This window comes from Pristiophorus japonicus, chromosome 13 (assembly GCF_044704955.1).
Source record: "Pristiophorus japonicus isolate sPriJap1 chromosome 13, sPriJap1.hap1, whole genome shotgun sequence".
NCBI lineage: Eukaryota > Metazoa > Chordata > Chondrichthyes > Pristiophoridae > Pristiophorus > Pristiophorus japonicus.
In genome coordinates, this window is record NC_091989.1 from 38204632 (window position 1) to 38222948 (window position 18317).

General features: G+C 38.9%; 1 protein-coding gene across 1 annotated transcript in view; it reads left to right on the top strand.

Annotated features, from left to right (window-relative positions):
* The window catches only part of tubgcp6 (tubulin gamma complex component 6), a 38324-nt gene that overhangs the window by 6090 nt on the left and 13917 nt on the right, over window positions 1–18317 (top strand). The window contains exons 2-13 of the mRNA XM_070896741.1: window positions 851–960; window positions 1072–1163; window positions 2288–2427; window positions 6124–6273; window positions 7152–7233; window positions 9099–9187; window positions 10609–10724; window positions 12414–12552; window positions 12663–12785; window positions 13063–14428; window positions 14813–14895; window positions 17424–17664. Coding sequence (XP_070752842.1) covers window positions 851–960; window positions 1072–1163; window positions 2288–2427; window positions 6124–6273; window positions 7152–7233; window positions 9099–9187; window positions 10609–10724; window positions 12414–12552; window positions 12663–12785; window positions 13063–14428; window positions 14813–14895; window positions 17424–17664 — 2731 coding nt within the window. The remainder of the gene's footprint in view (window positions 1–850; window positions 961–1071; window positions 1164–2287; window positions 2428–6123; window positions 6274–7151; window positions 7234–9098; window positions 9188–10608; window positions 10725–12413; window positions 12553–12662; window positions 12786–13062; window positions 14429–14812; window positions 14896–17423; window positions 17665–18317) is intronic.

Consider the following 18317-nt stretch of genomic DNA (forward strand, 5'->3'; position numbering starts at 1 on the left):
CTGCTCCCCCCTCCCTTCTCCTCCCCCTTCTCTCCCCCCCCCCCCCCCCCCCTCCCCTCGCTGTCAGAAACGCAGACACTGACAGACAGAGAATGAGAGACACACACAGATAGAGACAGTGACAGAAACACACTGCGGGGGGGGGGGCATCCCAGCACGCTGTTGGAGGGCTCCCGGTGCTGCAGTCGGTAAGTAGAAAATGTTTTTTTTATTTGATTTAAAAAAAATTATTTCTTATTAATTTTTTTTGATTGATTTTTTGGTTGATTTATTGATGTATATATCATTTATTATTGATGGCTCTTTATTTGTAAAACTGAAGTGTTTAATGTTTGTAAACTTTCCTTTAAACCCCCCCCTTCCCAACCATTCCCTACGCTTGATTTGTAACCTATGCCTGTTTTTCTAAAGTGTAGACAAGGTTTTTTCGAGCGTACAAAAATCTTCACTTACTCCATTCTAAGTTAGTTTGGAGTAAGTTTTCACTCACAAAACTTTGAAATCAGGCGCAAGTGGCCAGACACGACCCCTTTTGAGAAAAAATTCTGTTCCAAAGTGAAACTGTTCTAACTGACTAGAACTGGAGCAAACTAAATGTGGAGAATTCCGATTTCTAAGATACTCCGTTCTACATCAGTTGCTCCTAAAAATCAGGAGCAAATCATGTGGAAACTTGGGGCCAAAGAGACTAATTGATCATTCACATTGCTGTTTGTAGGATTTTATTGGTGTGCCATGTTGTAAAACTGATTGCTGCAAACTATCTGGGTATTGGCTAAATAGTCATCTGTACTAGAAATATTTCTCTAAAGTTTCTTAATTAATTTCTTTACTTGTTTTGTTTAATCAGGGAGTAAAACTATTGTCTTACTTGTACAAGGAAGCTCTGAATAACTGTAGCAATGAGCATTATCCAGTGCTGCTCTCTCTGTTGAAAAACAGCTGTGAACCATATACAAGGTGAATAATAATATAATTGGAATTTCATTGTTTTACCTCAATTAATGTAATTTGTAGTGCAGTTTCTTATTGCTTTGTGTCCAGGAATAAATATAGTTGTTGTTTTTTTAGATTTGTCTATGACTGGGTTTACAGTGGTATTTGCAGAGATGCTTATGGGGAGTTCATGATACAGGTGAATGAGGACTACCTTAATTTCAGAGGTATGGCAGTGTAAGTTAAAATGTGCATAATATATCAAACAATATGTCTGCAACTTCTTTAGTGCATTAATTAAACTTCAATTGTAATGTATAGTTTGCAGGAGTATCCCTGTTCTGTGATACTTGGACTGCTGAGGTACTTGAGGTTTTCAGCTTGTAAAGAGGTTAGGCTGCCTTTTTCACATTTGTTTACACTTCTTTTCTCCCACTGAATCATAGAATAGAACAGTGCAGAAGAAGGCCATTCGGCCCATTGAGTCTGTGTTGGCTCTTTCGAAGAGCTATCTTATTAGTCCCACCCCCTTTCCCCATCACCCTGCAATTTTTTCCCTCTTGAGTATTTATCGAATTCCCTTTGGAAAGTTGTTATTGAATCTGCTTCCACCACCCTTTCAGTGAGTGCATTCCAGATTATAACACTCTATTTCCCCTCCCCCCCCCCCCCCCCCCTCCCGCCACCTCATGTCACCTCTACATACCTGACAATACTTATTTAATGAGTCAGCGAAGATTTTTTTTTTTGTTTTGAGTTTTTCGGGGTCATCTATAATTGTAATTTTGAAGTCGGAGCCATGATTATCTACTCACTGCTTTGGGAAAAAGGGCAACAAGGCAGCATGGGGTTTGTGGCTCTAGGATCCACTACTCTAACTGCTCCTCTGTAGGTGGAGGAGGTAGGTCAGGCAACCTGAGCATTTGTTTACAGGAGACAGCCTTGCTGGGTCAGCTGATTCTAGTGAATGACATTCCTTTGTGTTTTCTTCCATGGTGCTCTGAAGTACAAAGTATAGACATTCTTGTTCAGTTTTAGTGGATCAGTGTTACTTACTTGCTGTTATTTTTCTGGTTTAAAAATGTGCTGTGTTGACATTCTTTAATGTAACAACTTTTGGTTACATTGGGTTGGATATTTCTTATTCCTTATGTTTGGGCCATGTGGACCAGTAAATACATTTCCTTTTCGTGTATGTGTGTGTGTGTGTGTGATGGTGTTCAGATACTTGAAGTTCATTTCTTTGCAGTTCTTCAGAACAGTTGTGGACTCTGGGTAGATGCCTAATAAAGAAAGAGAACATGTTTGCTGAAAATAAATCTTCAATCCACTGAATCATTGTTTTTACCAGATAAACACTACTGGACCCATGGATATGTTCTTGCTTCCAAAGAGGTTGAAGAGAGCGTACCCCTTTTCCTTGCTCATGTGGCTTATGACATCTACATCTGCGGAAAGACTATTAATTTGTTGAAACTATGCTGCCCAACGGTATGCTGTTTTTGGAACCACATTCTATAAAATGAGCATGTTACTGTTTCTATTACATATTTTGTGTTTACTGTAATGATTTGCCATTGCTGCATCTTGTACTGTTTTATCGGTCTTGTACATGCCACTACTGGAGCTATTTTGCAACTTGCCTTGCATTTTATTTCTAACGTGCTTTCTTCTAGCTTTCTGCCCTAGGTTCATCTATCCTTCTGTCAATCTTTGATTCTTGTGCCATTTTATTTTCTGGCCTTTCCCCGCTAGTTCCACTGTGAACTGAATGTTAGACTCTTAAACACTGATTGAGCAGCTATTGTTGCTGAACCTTGAAGAACGACCCCACTAAAGATGTTAAACTGACACCTGAATCACCCCTTCCCCCACCCCTGTCCCAAATACAACACTGGGTAATGTAAAAATGAATTGAACAACAAAAAACAGTTAAACTGATTTTTTTTAAACCAATGGCAGGTCATGTAGCTATAAACAAATTGTATATTAAAATAGTGGATTCAAGAAAAGGAACTAACCAGTTACATAGCCCTCCGTCATTGGTGTGTTTTCCAGAACCGACCTCTTCCTGATGTCTGTCAAGTGTGTAACTAACTCCAAACTATTTCATTTTAACACTGCAGAAGTATTCACAAAGTACAAGCAGCTATCTAGTAATGAAGGGATAAGAGCAGGCATCACACCTGAACAGTTAGGGGTAGAGTTTCCACTTTGGGTGCAATTGGCAATTCCGGCACAAAGTACGCCCAAAATTGCACCAGTTTTGAAAAGTGTGTTTTTGCACCTTGGGATTCCGCTCAAATATCGACAAACGCAAAATCTGTCATGAACCAGTACAATCGGGCAGCATTTAAAACTCAATACTGACAGCTCAATCGGTGTTTGAGGTTCTCGCATTCAGTTCACAGTAACTAGTGGGGAAAAGCCAGAAAATAAAAAGGCACAAGAATCAAACGTTGGCTCAAGTGGAGCATAAGCACCGGCATGGACTGGTTGGGCCAAATGGCCTGTTTCTGTGTTGTATATCCTATGTAATTTATTAAATTTGCTTAAAAAATATTCCTTGATTTATATTTTGAAGTAGTAACTTGGTAAAGTTTGATTAATACAGCTGAAAATGTGTTTATCACAAGACATAAACATTTTAAAACTGTCAATCCACTACTTGAGTAACCTGATTTGAAAATGACTTTAAAAAAAAAAAAATATATAAATACAAATCTATTTTCTAGTTAGATTGGGGTACAGTAGTCAGTTCCTTAGTAAATTAAAAAGATATTTTATTCAAAACCTTTTCAAACTTACCTATTAGTGTCCTTGGGCTCAAAAGATCGAGCTTAATTTTTGGAGCCTCCTCGAAGACCTACAAATGAGTGCAATTAGCGGAAACTTCCATTGGTGATTAATTCACCCTGGGGCCATGGCCAGTTTTGTGGGCAGGGCCTGCTTTTAATGTAATGTTTTTAAAAACTAGCACAAAAGATCACGGAAACTCGAATTGCGCTGAACGCAATTTCTGCTTAAAATGTTGTGATCTTTTGAACCGATTCCGCCAATATCAGGTGAATTTAGCCGAGAAAACCAGCGCAATCGAGCGGAAACTTCAGACCACAATATTTAACTGGCTACATGTAGGCCCGTTGAGAGAAATTTGGAGGTTCGCTATATGTCGTTCATTGGGATCCAACACCATGTGCCAAGCTTTGTTGACAATGAGTTTAACTTCAAAATGCTGTAGATTTAAATTAAATGGAATTTAGGAAACTGATATTTGTAATTTTCATTATTTATTAGATTAACTTTATAAGATGTTTTAAAGTTTATTTAATGGAAAGCAGAAAAGTACAGGCACTCCAGATAGCGACTGAAACTAATTTAACTAACCCTTTCTAGATGGTCTCTATATATTCTGCTGTATTTCATCACAGATATCATAAAAAACAACTCTGAAGCTATTATGTTTATGTTCACTGATCACAGCATTCTTTTACGAAAGGAATGAAAAATGTTGACGACAGAACAACAGATTTCTTTAATAATATTTTTACTAAAACTATTGTGAATTTCCTTGAACTTCCTTAGTGAAAGGTGAATTTCATATTGTGAATAAAAAAATATTTATTTTAAATTTTTCTATTTACAAAGAAAACATTGCACAAAACATACTAGCATCATTTACTTAATAGGTTGCATGAATTCCCTCTCCAGAACCTCTTCCCCAATCTGATTATTGTGTTTTGCATATTTTGGTGCGTACCAGCATTTGTGGCCAGCGCTGAAAGATCTTGTATAGGGGGAGAAATTCACTATCGCCCCGTTTGGCGCTAAAAATTTTAAAAGGCACTACCGATTTCAAAGTTTAAAAATATTTTGCCATTTGTGCTCCGAGAAGGAAGTGGAGCGCTAAATCAAGTTCGCCAATTCTTGGAGTGCAATCAGCAGCAGGCGGGGCGGAGACTTCAGCAGCGTTGCCTCGTTCAAAGGCTCCTTCCCTCCCTTAATGGGAAGGACCATCGCTGTGAGCTCTGCAAAATAAAAACTACTTGCATGGATCGCCAAGGCAGCCGCAATCCCGCGTGGTCAACCCGGCACTTAAGCAGAGTGATGGGTTGATCGATTGCGGGCAAGATCCCGTGAAACAAACGAACAAGAAAGACAAGGTTTTTTTTTTTTTACTTTAATCATCGCCCCCTCGCCTTTAATCATCGCCCCTGAAGTGGCTGGCCACTCAATGCACTCCTCCTGCAGCTGCCGATATTTCGCCCGGCGCTGTGGCTGGTGATGGAAGTCAATTTCGGTCCGGGGCAATGCGCACGCTGATGATGTCACGATCGCTGGGCGAAGGTGAATCGGGGCACAATGCTATAGCGCTGCTGCAAAACTCCCCCCGAATATGGCGGGAGTCAATGTCAGCGCCGCGCCTGGTCACAAAGGCATTTGCACCCTGTTGGCGCCAACGGGAGGCACAAAGGCACCCAATTTCTACCCTTAGTTCTTCGCACGTTTAAAGAAACTACCACAATTGTGGGTCAGTTAAAACTTGATGGCTTCGCATCTCTTACCATTGAAGGTGATCGAGCAAGATTAATAGATTTCAATAACATTGATTCATTTGCTGGAAAAAAAGCCAAGAAAAGCACCATTTTAAATTGAAAGTCTTAAAATCAGTTCTACAGAAACTTGGAAACTTATTATTCTAATTTCTTTACTGTATTTTTATTATCACTGGTCAGTTTCATTCATAAATTTGGGGCCCCCAGTACAATTGTACCTACTTTACGCCCCTCTTGTCAGGGCTGGCTACAAGCACCATTCCAATGTCACATTCTTCACTGAGAAAGCAATTAAAACATGTATCCATTTGACCCACCAGCACAAATCTTGTCTTTTTGTAAGCCAAGTTAGCTGAGGTTAATTGCAGCATCTCAGTAGGAGCCCTGGCTTAGATCAGGTAATTCAGCATAGCTCAGAATTTGAATGTGTGACTTAATGCTATATTGAATGGTGTCTTTACTATGAAGCCATGGAGGGAGTCTTATGTTAATCCATTTTAACATTTTCTCGCTCTTTTTTAAAAAAAAATGATTACTGAATTATGAAACAAATGTCCTTACTGTTCAGTTTTGTTGATTACTTCAGGATTCTTCTGTGATGAATATTTTGTTGATGTTTCTCTTTTTAAAGCATTACATCTGTTGGTCTGACATTCCTGTTCCCCGCATCTCTGTCACCTTTTCCCTGGAGGAACTGGAAGAAATAGAAAGAGACTCTGCTCTTTATCTTAGTCGAATGGAGAGAACAGCTCGTTATAACTCCATCAGCAGAGAGGCAAAGGTGAATAGAAATAAAACAGTGTCACTTCCCATAGATTGTAAATCTTAGTCAACTGAAAGCGTAGAATTTTTACCATGATTTGAAATTGAGTTTTTATAGTTCTCTATAATGGGAGCCAAATGTTCTTGTATATAAACACAAAAAAATCTTACATTGAAGTTTTGATTTGAAAATGTGTTCATAGTGTTTATATTTTCTGTGTTTATTTAAAATGAGAAAATTACAAACCTATTTTAATTTTAGGAGTCTGTTGGCACAGGAGCTCAGTAAATGTTTCTGCTTGTAATAGACTCCTGGGTAACATTAAGTTTTAACTAAAATTTATTGTAATATAATAAGGTTTTTCCTCTTTTCATACTTAATGGAAATGTTTTGTGGGAAGGGGCAATTTAATGCTTCATATGCCATAAGTGTAGTAGAATCAATGGAATCTGCTATTTAGAGGTCTAGAATTTTTTTTAATTATTTTGAAAAATTATGCTATGCTCTTCGTGTCCTACAGTTGTCAGTGTGAGCAGGCTGCAGATGTGTCTTTTAACCCATTTCTTCAGGAAGCATAAGGACCATGAAAGATGCAGTAGACTCGCTATCATGTCTGTTACTGCATCTGATTTGGAGGGAGACATTATCACTATTAGCAATACATTGGATTACATATAAGATATATGCATCAATTCTCCAGAGGAATGAGTGTGGGTTTCATTCAGTTATTTTTAAATATTTGGATCTTATGCCACACCTTTATAACATTCTGAGCTGTTTCTTTACTATTTTAGAAAATTAGAATTTGCATTTTCAAGACATTTTGGATGCAATTCTTCATGAGTAATATATTGGTTAGTCTATGTTACTGATACAGCAATAATTTATTCTTCCAGAATCTGAGAAGGGAAATTGCTCAACAGGAGTTGATTGTCCAAGCTCAGCAGACTGCTACAAGAGCCATGGCTACGTATAGAAGTATGGTTTGATTCGCATGACCACTAGATCTTTTCTCTGGACCATAATGTTAATTGCATCCTTAAGCAATAATTTATGTAACATCATTACACCATGTAATAATCTAGTTGTCATTTTCAAATGGAATAATTACTTCTTTCATAATAGGTGCAGAGCATGGCAATTGCCACCAAGTTCAGGATTTGAGAATGAAGACTATTATTAACAGCAGCATATGCTGCCCATTTGTTAAATCAGGAATTTCTAGGTGGAAGGAGGAACCCTTCTAGTACCATAACAGTATAATATTAATTTGCATCAAAAGTTAACTTTTATTTTTATTAAGTTTTCTATAAACCTTTAAACCCAATTCTGAATCAACTTGTGGCACAACATTACTCTCTCCTTTTCCCCCCCAACCCACTGAGGTAATTGTAGAACCCAACTGCTACCAACTGAGATTATCCCAGCACAGCTTGGGATCTAAACCTAGATCTTGGCCTGTATGACTCGGTGCCTAGCAATGCAGTGCCATTTTCCTTTAGGTAGCCAACAGAATTCACATTTGCATCTTCATCACCTGGGGAGAAATCTGTTGGAATGGATCACCCACCAGTTGCAGAACCCACTCGATTTTTGTTTGACTGATTTCAATGAGATGAAAATCAGGTGGGTTCTGCAATGGGTGGGCAATTTACTCTGCCAGTTTACAGCCCAGGCGGCGAAGTTGAAAACCCCCATAGACTAGACTGTTGGAACCATAGAAGCTCTTCTCTGAAAAGATGCAGTGGTCCCTACCTCAGTTATGTCCTGTAGCAAAACATTTCATGCTATAACAACTCTCTGCATAAATACACTTGTCCTAATCGCTCCTCAATCTAAGTGACTACTTTAAACTGCTGACTGCTCATCAGTGACTTCCCAGTCAGAGTGAATAGTGAAAGACTATTTCCTCTATCAAAACCTTTTTTATGATTTAAAAAAAAAAGCTCTATTAAGCCACTGTTGGCGTTCTCTGCTCTAGTGGGAATAGTCCCACTCTCTTGAGTCACTCCTCTAAACTATAATATTTCATCCTTGGTATCTGCAATAGACACATTCAGGTAATTTTAACAACTTGTAAGTAATCTGCAGGCAATTAGTCATTATATTGTAAATTTAAGGTTGCAGGTCAGAATCCAGAATTAAATCTCAAGTTTCTTTTTAAAAAAAAAAAAAGATTATTTTGCATCTTTAACAAAGTTTGAAAGTGGTGTGAACAGTGTATTTTAGCATCCTACTTTAATTGACCTATGTAACATAATATAGATAAATATGAGTATGTATTTGTCAATTCAAAGTATGAATGCTGAAACACACTGTTAAATAAGCAAACGAAAAACTAGTTCATCTGCATTGAGAATTGTATTTCTTCTGCCACCGTTCTTCAAGATCAGTTGCAGCACTACAGTTTTGGCTGAACACTGAATCTGTAATTGAACTAGGTTCAATTACTGTTAACTGTAAGACAATAGTAGATATCTTTATGTACATATTGTGCATCCATAATTTTGTGATCTTTTTAGAAATGCACTGTACAGAGATGAGAAACACCCTGGTGTATAATTGGCAATAATAAAACCTGGAGCTGTTTACTGTCATTGAGTGATTTAGAAAATTAGGACTAAATTCGTGTCAATGGTAAATATTGTTACCAACAGATGCAATTTAGTTTATTTCACACAAATAAAATTGCTGTGGTTTTATTGTAATATAAATATACTGTAAATCCTTGGGTGCACTGCTGAGCCTCTGGTACTGTCATAACTCCACGATTTCTCAATCACTGATCGAATAATTTAAATGGCACATTAATTGTTTCCTATTTTTGTGCCTTTGATCTGTAGATAATCAGATAGCTGAAAGGAAAGCTTTTGATGTAAGGAAGCGGGAGCGATTTCTGGAGCTAAAAGAACGATTTGAAAAGGACATAGAGGTGCTCATCTATCATAATAGGTTCAAATGCCTATATAATTTTGCACAGTGAATTGGCTTGTTTAATTTCCTATATGGTTCACTGTTTACAAATCAGGTCTGGCTAGAAGAAAATCTTTATCATTTAGATTTACGTTGTTAAAAACTAATGAAATATCGTTGTGAAAATGAGCAACTTCAGGGAAAACTGATTAGAAGGACAAATACAATGAAAAACTTCAGGTGAGCATAGGGTATTAGTCCAATTCCAGTACGGAAAACTGAGCAAAAACACCTGGTTTCTAAAATGAATATCTTACGGCATTTATTGGACACATTGTGTACGACCTCCCTATTGTTTGGTTGTGCATTCAGTGATCATATCTAATTATACATGGAGTCAGGTTCCACATGTATGCTGACGACACCCAACTCTAACTCTCCACCACTTTTCTCAACCTCTGCTTGATATATAAATTGTCAGATGGCTTGTCCGACATCCAGTATTGAATGAGCAGAAATTTTCTCCGATTAATTATCGGGAAGACTGAAGCCATTATCGTTGGTCTCCACCACAAACTGTGTTTCCTAACCACTGACTCCATCCCTCTCCCGAGCATCAATCTTGAAGGTGAACAAGGCTGTTCGCAACCTAGGTGTCCTATTTGACCCTGAAATGAATTTCCAGCCACATATCTGTGATAATAACTAAAACCACCTTTTTCCACCTCCATAACATTGTCTGCTTATGCCCCTGCCTCAACTCATCTGCTGCTGAAACCCTCATTCATGCCTTTGTTACCTCCAGACTTGACTACTCCAACTCACTCCTGGCTGGCCTCCCACATTCCATACTATGTAAACTTGAGGTCATCCAAAATTCTGCAGCCCATTTCTGAACTCGCACCAAGTCATGATCACCCATCATCCCTGTGCTTTCTGCCCTACATTAGCTCCTGGTTAAACAATGCCTCGATTTCAAAATTCTCATCCTTGTTTACAAATCACTCCATGGCCTTGCCCCTCCCTGTATCTGTAATCTTTATTCAGCTTCACAACCCCACAAAATGACTGCGCTCCTCAAATTCTGCCCTCTTGAGCATCCCACATTATAACTGCTCAACCCTTGGTGGCCGTGCCTTCAGCTGTTAAGGCCCTAACCTCCCTAAACCCCTCCGCCTCTCTATTTCCTCCTTTTAAGATGCTCCTTAAAACCTACCTCTTTAACTAAGCTTTTGGTCATCTGCCTTAATTTCTTCTTTTGTGGCTCGGTGTCAAATTTATCTGTTTTATCTTGTTACACTGCTGTGAAGCGCCTTGGGATGTTTTACTATGTTAAAGGTGCTATATAAATAAAAGTTATTACTATTATTACCTGTTATTGTAAAACTGAGGTACACGTGCATTTATTGAAACCAATTAAATGTTTTTTATTTTGCTTAGCGTCGAAATGCAGTTAAACAACAAGGGACTGAAAAAGATTTTGTGCAGGCTCAAGCGCTTAGAGAGCATGAAGAAAGACGTAATGCAGAAGTGAAAGAATTGGAGAGAAAGGCAAGGTAACTATTTTGTTGAAAATATGTGCAGAATATCTATTTATAGTTTGGAGGGAGAGAAGACTTGATTTGAAATTAGATTTTTTTTGTTTATTTACAATCCAATTGTATTACTGCAAGAAAAAGTACGTATGTTCTCAACTCATAGGATTTCACAATTCTCTTTACTTAAAATCCTTATTAAATGATCTTATCAAATCCCTTCTGGAAGTCCATATAGACAACATGCACAGACACTCCCCTGTCCACCTTGTTAGTGACCTCCCCAAAAAATTCAACTAGATTACCTGACATTATCCCTCTAACTATTACCTGTAGTTTACCAACATTCAGCCAATTTTTTGTCCATAGCCAGTTTTGCTCTGAATCCCTGCAGCTTTGAGCTTAATTAGTAATCTTTCATGTGGAACTTCATCAAATTCGTTTTGGAAGTTTAAGTACATAACTTCATACAGTTTACCACAGTCAACTTGGGTTGTCAATTCCTGATAGAAGTCAAGGAGATTGGTCAGGCAGGATCTTCCCTGTCCAATTCCGTGGTGATTGTTGTTAATTTGGTTGTTGTGCAGATAACCCTCATTTATTCCTGGTAATTAATTCCATTATTTTAAATGGAATTGAAGTAAGACTAATGAGTCTGTAATTTCCCTTGTCTGTTATGCTAATCTTTTTGAAAATTTGTACCAATTAGCCTATTTCTACTGGTACTTCCCTAATGTCTCTTGGCTCCCTCATAATGATTGTCAATGTCTTGCAAATCTCCTCATTAGTCTGTCTCAAAATTCTGAGATAAATACCATCTAATCCTGGGGATTTATTGGTTTTAAGCCCGTTCAGTTTGTCTATGATATCCATCACATTTGTATCAAAAGTCTTGAATTATGCCTTGGTGCTCCCTTTTTTGGGGAGGACATGCTGGGGCCGAAATTCAGGCCTGTCAGAAACCTGGCGCACCTACGATTTATTACCTGTTTTTACTGCCGGGTGCGATGAGGTGGGCTTCCGATCGATTTTCTCCACTTTGAACTTTTTTTCGCATTGGACCGGAAGCCGGTCATAATGGGGGCGGAAGTGTGGCAATAAATGCTGGTGAGGGTCGGAAGTTGGGGCGGGACCAATTCTTCGCCGTTGTCACACGCAGCCCCAGTGCGCGTGTGCGTCACCACGTCTCTCCCCTCATTTAAAGGGGAGAGAAAAGACGATTTTGTAGGTTCGGCCACTGGGCCATCAGTGAGGGTTTCGGCTGAGCCAGTGGCCTGGCACCCAAGAGGTGGTGCCAGACTGCCTGTCGGCCCTGCTGTTCCTGTCTTAACCTGGTGAATAGCTTAAGGAAGTAATCATTCAGAATATTTACTATCTTGTGATCTGAAAGACCAACATAGAGTTCACACCGAGGTTTGCTGGTCATAAAAACTTGAGTGAACTTGTGCAGCAGATTTTCTGATGTATGTTGATGTGTTTTATGTGAGACTGCTCTATTCAACTGTTGTTAAATGTGATACTATGGAAAGTTGTACATAATGGTGACAACATCAGAGATTTCAGAGTTTCTGAAGTTCTGAAGATGTTAATGAACATCAAATCCAACATTTTTGTGTTTCCTTGAGTCTGATCTAGATTACATATTTAGTGTTCGGTTAGGGATCATTAGAGTATTGAAAGTAAGTTTAAATGTATTTTACTAATTTTCAGACAACAGCTAATTGAACATTACAGCAATTTATCAGAGGAAGCAGCAAGACGAGAACAGAAAGCCCTGTGGAAAATTCAAAGGCATAAGTTAGAAACTGCACGCATTGACTTTCTTCTCAATGATCAAAAAAAGCTTCAGGTAGTTGGGCAAATACTTGATTGTAATTTCAACTGTATGTTATGTCAAATGTATTTTTTTTATTTGTCTTTTGCTTGCTTGTTCTTAGATTAACTTTTTTAATGTCTCAGGCATTGCTAGAGAAGTTGCCATTGGGAGAACAAAGAGAGAAATCGGATGTTATTCCTGGATTGGATCTGCAGCATCATGAGCCATTGAATAAAGGTTCTGATTCTCAAGAGTTGAGCTTTGAGGTGCAGTACTACAGCTGCAATTCATCTCCAAATGTTTCCTTTTTTCTTCTCTTCCACCCCAAAAAACTTGATAGTTGTTAAAAGCTAAGGAACTATGGGATTCAAAATCTGTCTCTTAATTTTAGCAAAAAGAGAGACCTAGATTTAAAAAGTGGTATTAACCACTTTTTATTCTTGACTTTTTGCTTTAATTAGTGAAGGAAGGAGTTTTGAACCCATATTGAAAAATGATTTTACCTTTCACTAAAATACCATTGTATAACTTTCTATGTTTCAGGTAGCATCAAATGAAAGTAGAATACTCAGTAAGAAGGAAAACTTACTTGCACCAATACATGAAGCAGCCTCAACAGTCGTTGCACAGACTGATTCACCTTCATTCAAAGAAGGGTCTCAACAATCTAAGACTCAAATTGATGAGACAAAACCTAAACTCGAAGCTTCCCTTGATGTTGATTCACAATATCTACCCCACAGTAGTAATCCTAGTCCAAAAGAAGTATGCTTGCTTAATATAATTTTTGAAGATTTTCTTCCTGAGGAGCAACAGCAACCTGAAGCTGCGCTTCAAACTGTTAAACAACCCACAGTACTTGATGTGGCACTCAAGGAAATAAGTTCGGAACTGTCAAATGAGAAAAAAAACATTGCTATTGACGAAGATGAATATGATTTCGGTCTGTCTTTAGCGGCATCTCAGGGTGCTCATGGTAAAGCATCACCAGGCAAAAACTTTTCACAGGTGGATTCAAGGACAACCCAGTGGAATGTTCACGGACATTGTTCTGATTCGCACATCAAATTTGTAGCACAAACATCAGATAGTAAGAGTTCAGGCCCACATACAAATATTTATGGTCATCAGTCTGATTCAAACCTAAATGTAGGTGAATACATATCCAATGTTGAACCTGCCAGGCCACGATGGAATATTCATGGGCATGTTTCGGAATCCAACATACAGGTTGGTGACTATCTGTCTAATGTTGAGCCATCTAAACCACAATGGAATATTCATGGGCATATATCACAAGCCAATATTCAAGTTGGTGAGTTTGTTTCAGATATAGAGCAGTCTTGGCCACAAGCAAATATTCACGGGCATGCTTCGCAAGCCAATATACAAGTTGGTGAATATGTTTCCAATGTCGAACCATCTAGAGCTCGATGGAACATCCATGGCCATGTGTCACAAGCCAACATTACGTTTGGCAAAAATATATCCGATACAGAACCATCTAGACCGCAGTGGAAAATACACAGTCAATCATCACAATCTCAAATTAAAATGGGACAATGTGCATCTGATGTAGAATCTCCTGTGTTTGGTTGGAGTTCTTTTGGACATCCTTCTCAGTCACATATCAGAATAGGAGGATGGGCACCAGATGTGGAAGCAAATTTGATCCCAAGGCAGAAATCTGCTGCTGGTCATTCATCTGATTCTACCATTCAAGACATATTATATAACAAACAATCGCCAGTAGAAATTATGGTGCCAGATATATCTGACGAAATTGTACCCCCTATCATTCCTAAAGAAATAATCGAAACCACTGAAAAATCCAAACTGGATGCAGCTCTGCCAAGTCCTGAACTTGAGCTAAACGGAAATCTAAACAAAGAACAAGATGAATCACAAGGTAAGAATTGCAAGGCTTTTGCTGAGTTTTACTCAACAGCACAGCTATTTTTTTGATAAGAACTGACGTTTTCTTCTACTCTACTGATAACGGTAATGTATAAATGGACAACAACATATAAAGATAATCCATTTAAAATTTTACAGCTAGTCTGAGTTATTCATATCTTGCAAAACTTGCATTGATTAATATGTAAAGTGCAGGTTGTTACTGTTTTATTTGTAACATAGATCTTTAGATTTCCAATTTACTCTGTTAAATTAGTGAAATGTGTTTGTATAATTGTCCATAAATTATAGAAAATAGGTGCAGGAGTAGTCCATTTTTCCCTTCGAGCCTGCACCGCCATTCAATGAGTTCATGGCTGAAAATTATCTTTTGTAGGTACCTGTGAAAATGACCTGTGTAAAAGTCCAGAAAAAACAGTACCTACTCACCCTCTTCAAACTAAGTGCTTTCAAGATAAGGTATTTTATTTTAGATACAGAGATAATCAATGTTTTCTAATCTATCTGCTTGCTTGATGTTCCTGATGTGAAGTGAAATAATGGCCCCATTAATAACTGAGGCGGTGCAGGGGGGTGGATTTGTAGACGGGAGACCTGGAAGTCCGGGTTCCCCACAGGTACTGCTGAATTTAATGATGGAGCCTGTTTTTTAAAAAATTTCAATAGGTTTCACGCCTGCTAGCCAGCCAGATTGACAGGCTGGTTCCCTGTCTAGTGGGAAAGAGTCGGGAATGATCGGGATCTTTGTGGTTTGGATCGTGGGGTCGTGTAGTGATCGGGATCTTTGTGGTTTGGATCGTGGGGTCGTGTAGTGATCGGGATTTCTGGGGTTTGGATCATGGGGTGGAGGGGGCAGCGGATCGCGGTGGATAAACTGGTAAGCTTGGTGGAACAGAGGAAACACACTTGCTCCTCCTGGCACAAAAGCAGTGCAATATGGGCCTTACCCTATCGATCCAGATCTTCTTGCCTCCTTTCATCTGCCAAGTTTCCCGAGGCCTGGGAATCTCTGCCCGCAGGTGTTAAAAATAAAAGTGAAGCTAAAATGGAGGTACCAGCCTTCTGAAAATATTTGTGATTGGCTCACTGCCTAAGAGCGGGTTGGTCGCTCAATGCCTGACTCAGCTCCATTAAAACCAGAAGTGGGCGGGTTGGGGTCGGGTTTCCCTTTTAACATTTATTTAAACCATTTTAACACTTTTATATAAAAAAAAAATACAAAGGGGAAGAAATTGGCCTCCTTTGCACCTCCGGGGTGGTGGGTGGGCGGTGATGGGGCGTTATTGGCTTTCCAACCAGGCACGGCGAGAGTACCGACGCCCGTCAACTTCCCTTGCAGGATAGTGGTGGCGGTAACCCTTTTCGCCACAATCTCCTGCGCCCCAGAGATCATGATGTCATCCGGAGCTCAGCACCCCGGATGCGAACAATGCTTCTGCCCTCTGCAGCATCGCCAGGCATCAACAACGGCAGCTGCAGGAGACATTTAGGTCAGCTGGCCACTTGGGGAATGGTAGTTAAAGGGATTGCTGGTTAAGCGAAAGTTTTTTTTAATCAATTTTTCTACATGCAGTAATTGATCAGATCTGTGATCTGTTAGTGCTTGGGGCTGATTATCTCGGTTTACAGGTGCCGTCGTCTTGCAGAGCCCTCTGCATTGGCCATTCCCTTTAAGGGAGTGAAGGAGCTTGCGTCTGGCATCACTGCACTGGACAGTATGCAGCGCTCTGCCACTACCACCCCTCTTTCCTGATTTAGCATTCCAAGCGAAGTGGTACCACTTGATTTAGTGCTCCACTTCTCTCCTGGAACGCTAAACCAGTAGTTCACATCCGTTGGAATTGGGTAGGGCCCGGCGATACTTTTGGGTTCCCGCAAAAGTTAGTGACTCAAACGAGGCGCTACACAATTTCCAGCCCAAAAAGCCTGAAAATGTTGTACAAAAGTAGTGAATTCAGAATGTAATGAGTTCCCCTCCACGTCGCACACCATCGTGACTTAGACATGTATTTCATGTCTTTTTTTTTGTTAGATCAATATCATAAATCCCCTACCTAATATCATTGTGAAAGCACCCATTATCACTAGGACTTCAGTTGTTCAAGAAGGCAGCCTACCAATACCTTCTCAGGACAACTAGGGATGGGCAATAAATGCAGCCTTGCCAGCATCACCCACATCCAGAAGAACAAATTATTTTTTTTAAATTACTACTAATAACACCAGAGTAAGAGTTATGGGGAAATCAGTATTAAAGTTTTAAGTGCTTTAATAACTTTACATTTTTTTTAATTAATTCTCTAGATATAGGCAATGCTGACAAGGCCTGCATTTATTGCCCATTCTTAGTTGCCCTGAGAAGGTTATACATTTTTCTAGCAGTTTGATATAACTGAGTGGCTTGCTAGGCCACTTCAGAGGGCAGTTAAGAGGTGGGACAAGTGTCACATGTAGGCCAGACTGGATAAAGTTGGCTGGTTTCTTCTCTCAAAGGACCTTAGTGAACTGTGGGGTTTTTATAACAACCCGACAGCTTCATGGGCACTCTTTTTACTGATGCCAGGTTTTTATTTCCAGATTCTTTTTTTAACTGAATCCAAATGATCAAACTGCCAAGTTAGGATTTGAACTTGCGTTCTCTAGATAGTTAATCCAGGCCTCTGGTTTACTAGTCCAGAAACATAACCACAACATTCCGTGTGGCCTTTTTAGTATGATTACGGTAAATGATTTGACTTTACAGTATGTCACTATGCTTGAATTTTCTATTTCAGAATATGTTATCAGCGCATCCACAAGATCCTCTTAACCCACAGAATTTCCAAATCACCACAAATGGTTTTTACTTAGTAATAGATTTTATTCATGAGCTTATGTTAAAGTTTATTCGTAAATTATTTCTCCAAATCATTTTTTTGGCACTGGCAAATAATTTACAAAAATGATGACTAATTGATGGTGAATAATTATGTTCTTCTATCCTTTAGAAGAAAGATCCTTTAGAACGACAGAGGGCTTGTTTTCAAGAAAGAAATGGACATGGTCATCACTCAGATTCTACTGCACAAGTCCTAATGTATCCAACAACCGCCCTTTTGAGTTCTGCAATGGAGTCTATCCAAGAAACACCTCCAGAAAGTTCTACATGGGAGAAAGAACATGCCTATCTCAGTACCTTGGCAAAGCAGTACTGTGTAAAACAATATCAGGACAACTATGAATTGATGTGTAAGCGTTCAGTGTTTAAAGAATTCGTTAACTGTTACATTGATGCTTGGCATTGGAAGCAATATTTTATATTCATTTTAATGTTAATAGGGCTGTACTTTTCAGTGGTAAAGGTGCTAAAAATGTTTTTTTCTTTTACCTCGCTTAGAGATAGGGCAGCTTTTGACACCCTCTGGTTGTAGTGGAGTATTAGTGGGATTACTGGCTCCTCTGGTTACTATCATTAATGCATATATTTGGTCAAGTGACCCCTGTGGTTTTAATGTAGACACCAAATTTTAAATTGTTAGTGGTTCAATAACATTTTATAATTTTCCTTTCATGCTGATTTAACACTGCCCACTAAGTAACGAGAACAATTACTGAATTCTCAGTTTACTCAAAGCCTATATTAGTGTGAAATGAGTTCCCTTTAATTTTGCCATTAGTGTATTAATCACTGATAATATATACCAGTGGCCATTAGTAGGGAAATTAGAAATTATTTCTTTTTAGTTTAAATATAGGTGAGGATTTGATGCAGCGAGGGAGGAGGAATCCTGCAGGAAATCGGGAAATAGATTAGTAACTTTGGCATCAGTGATAAAAAAGCAGACATGCTTGAAGGGATCACATTGCCTTATGTCTGCTATGAAATTAGTAGATAAATTGAC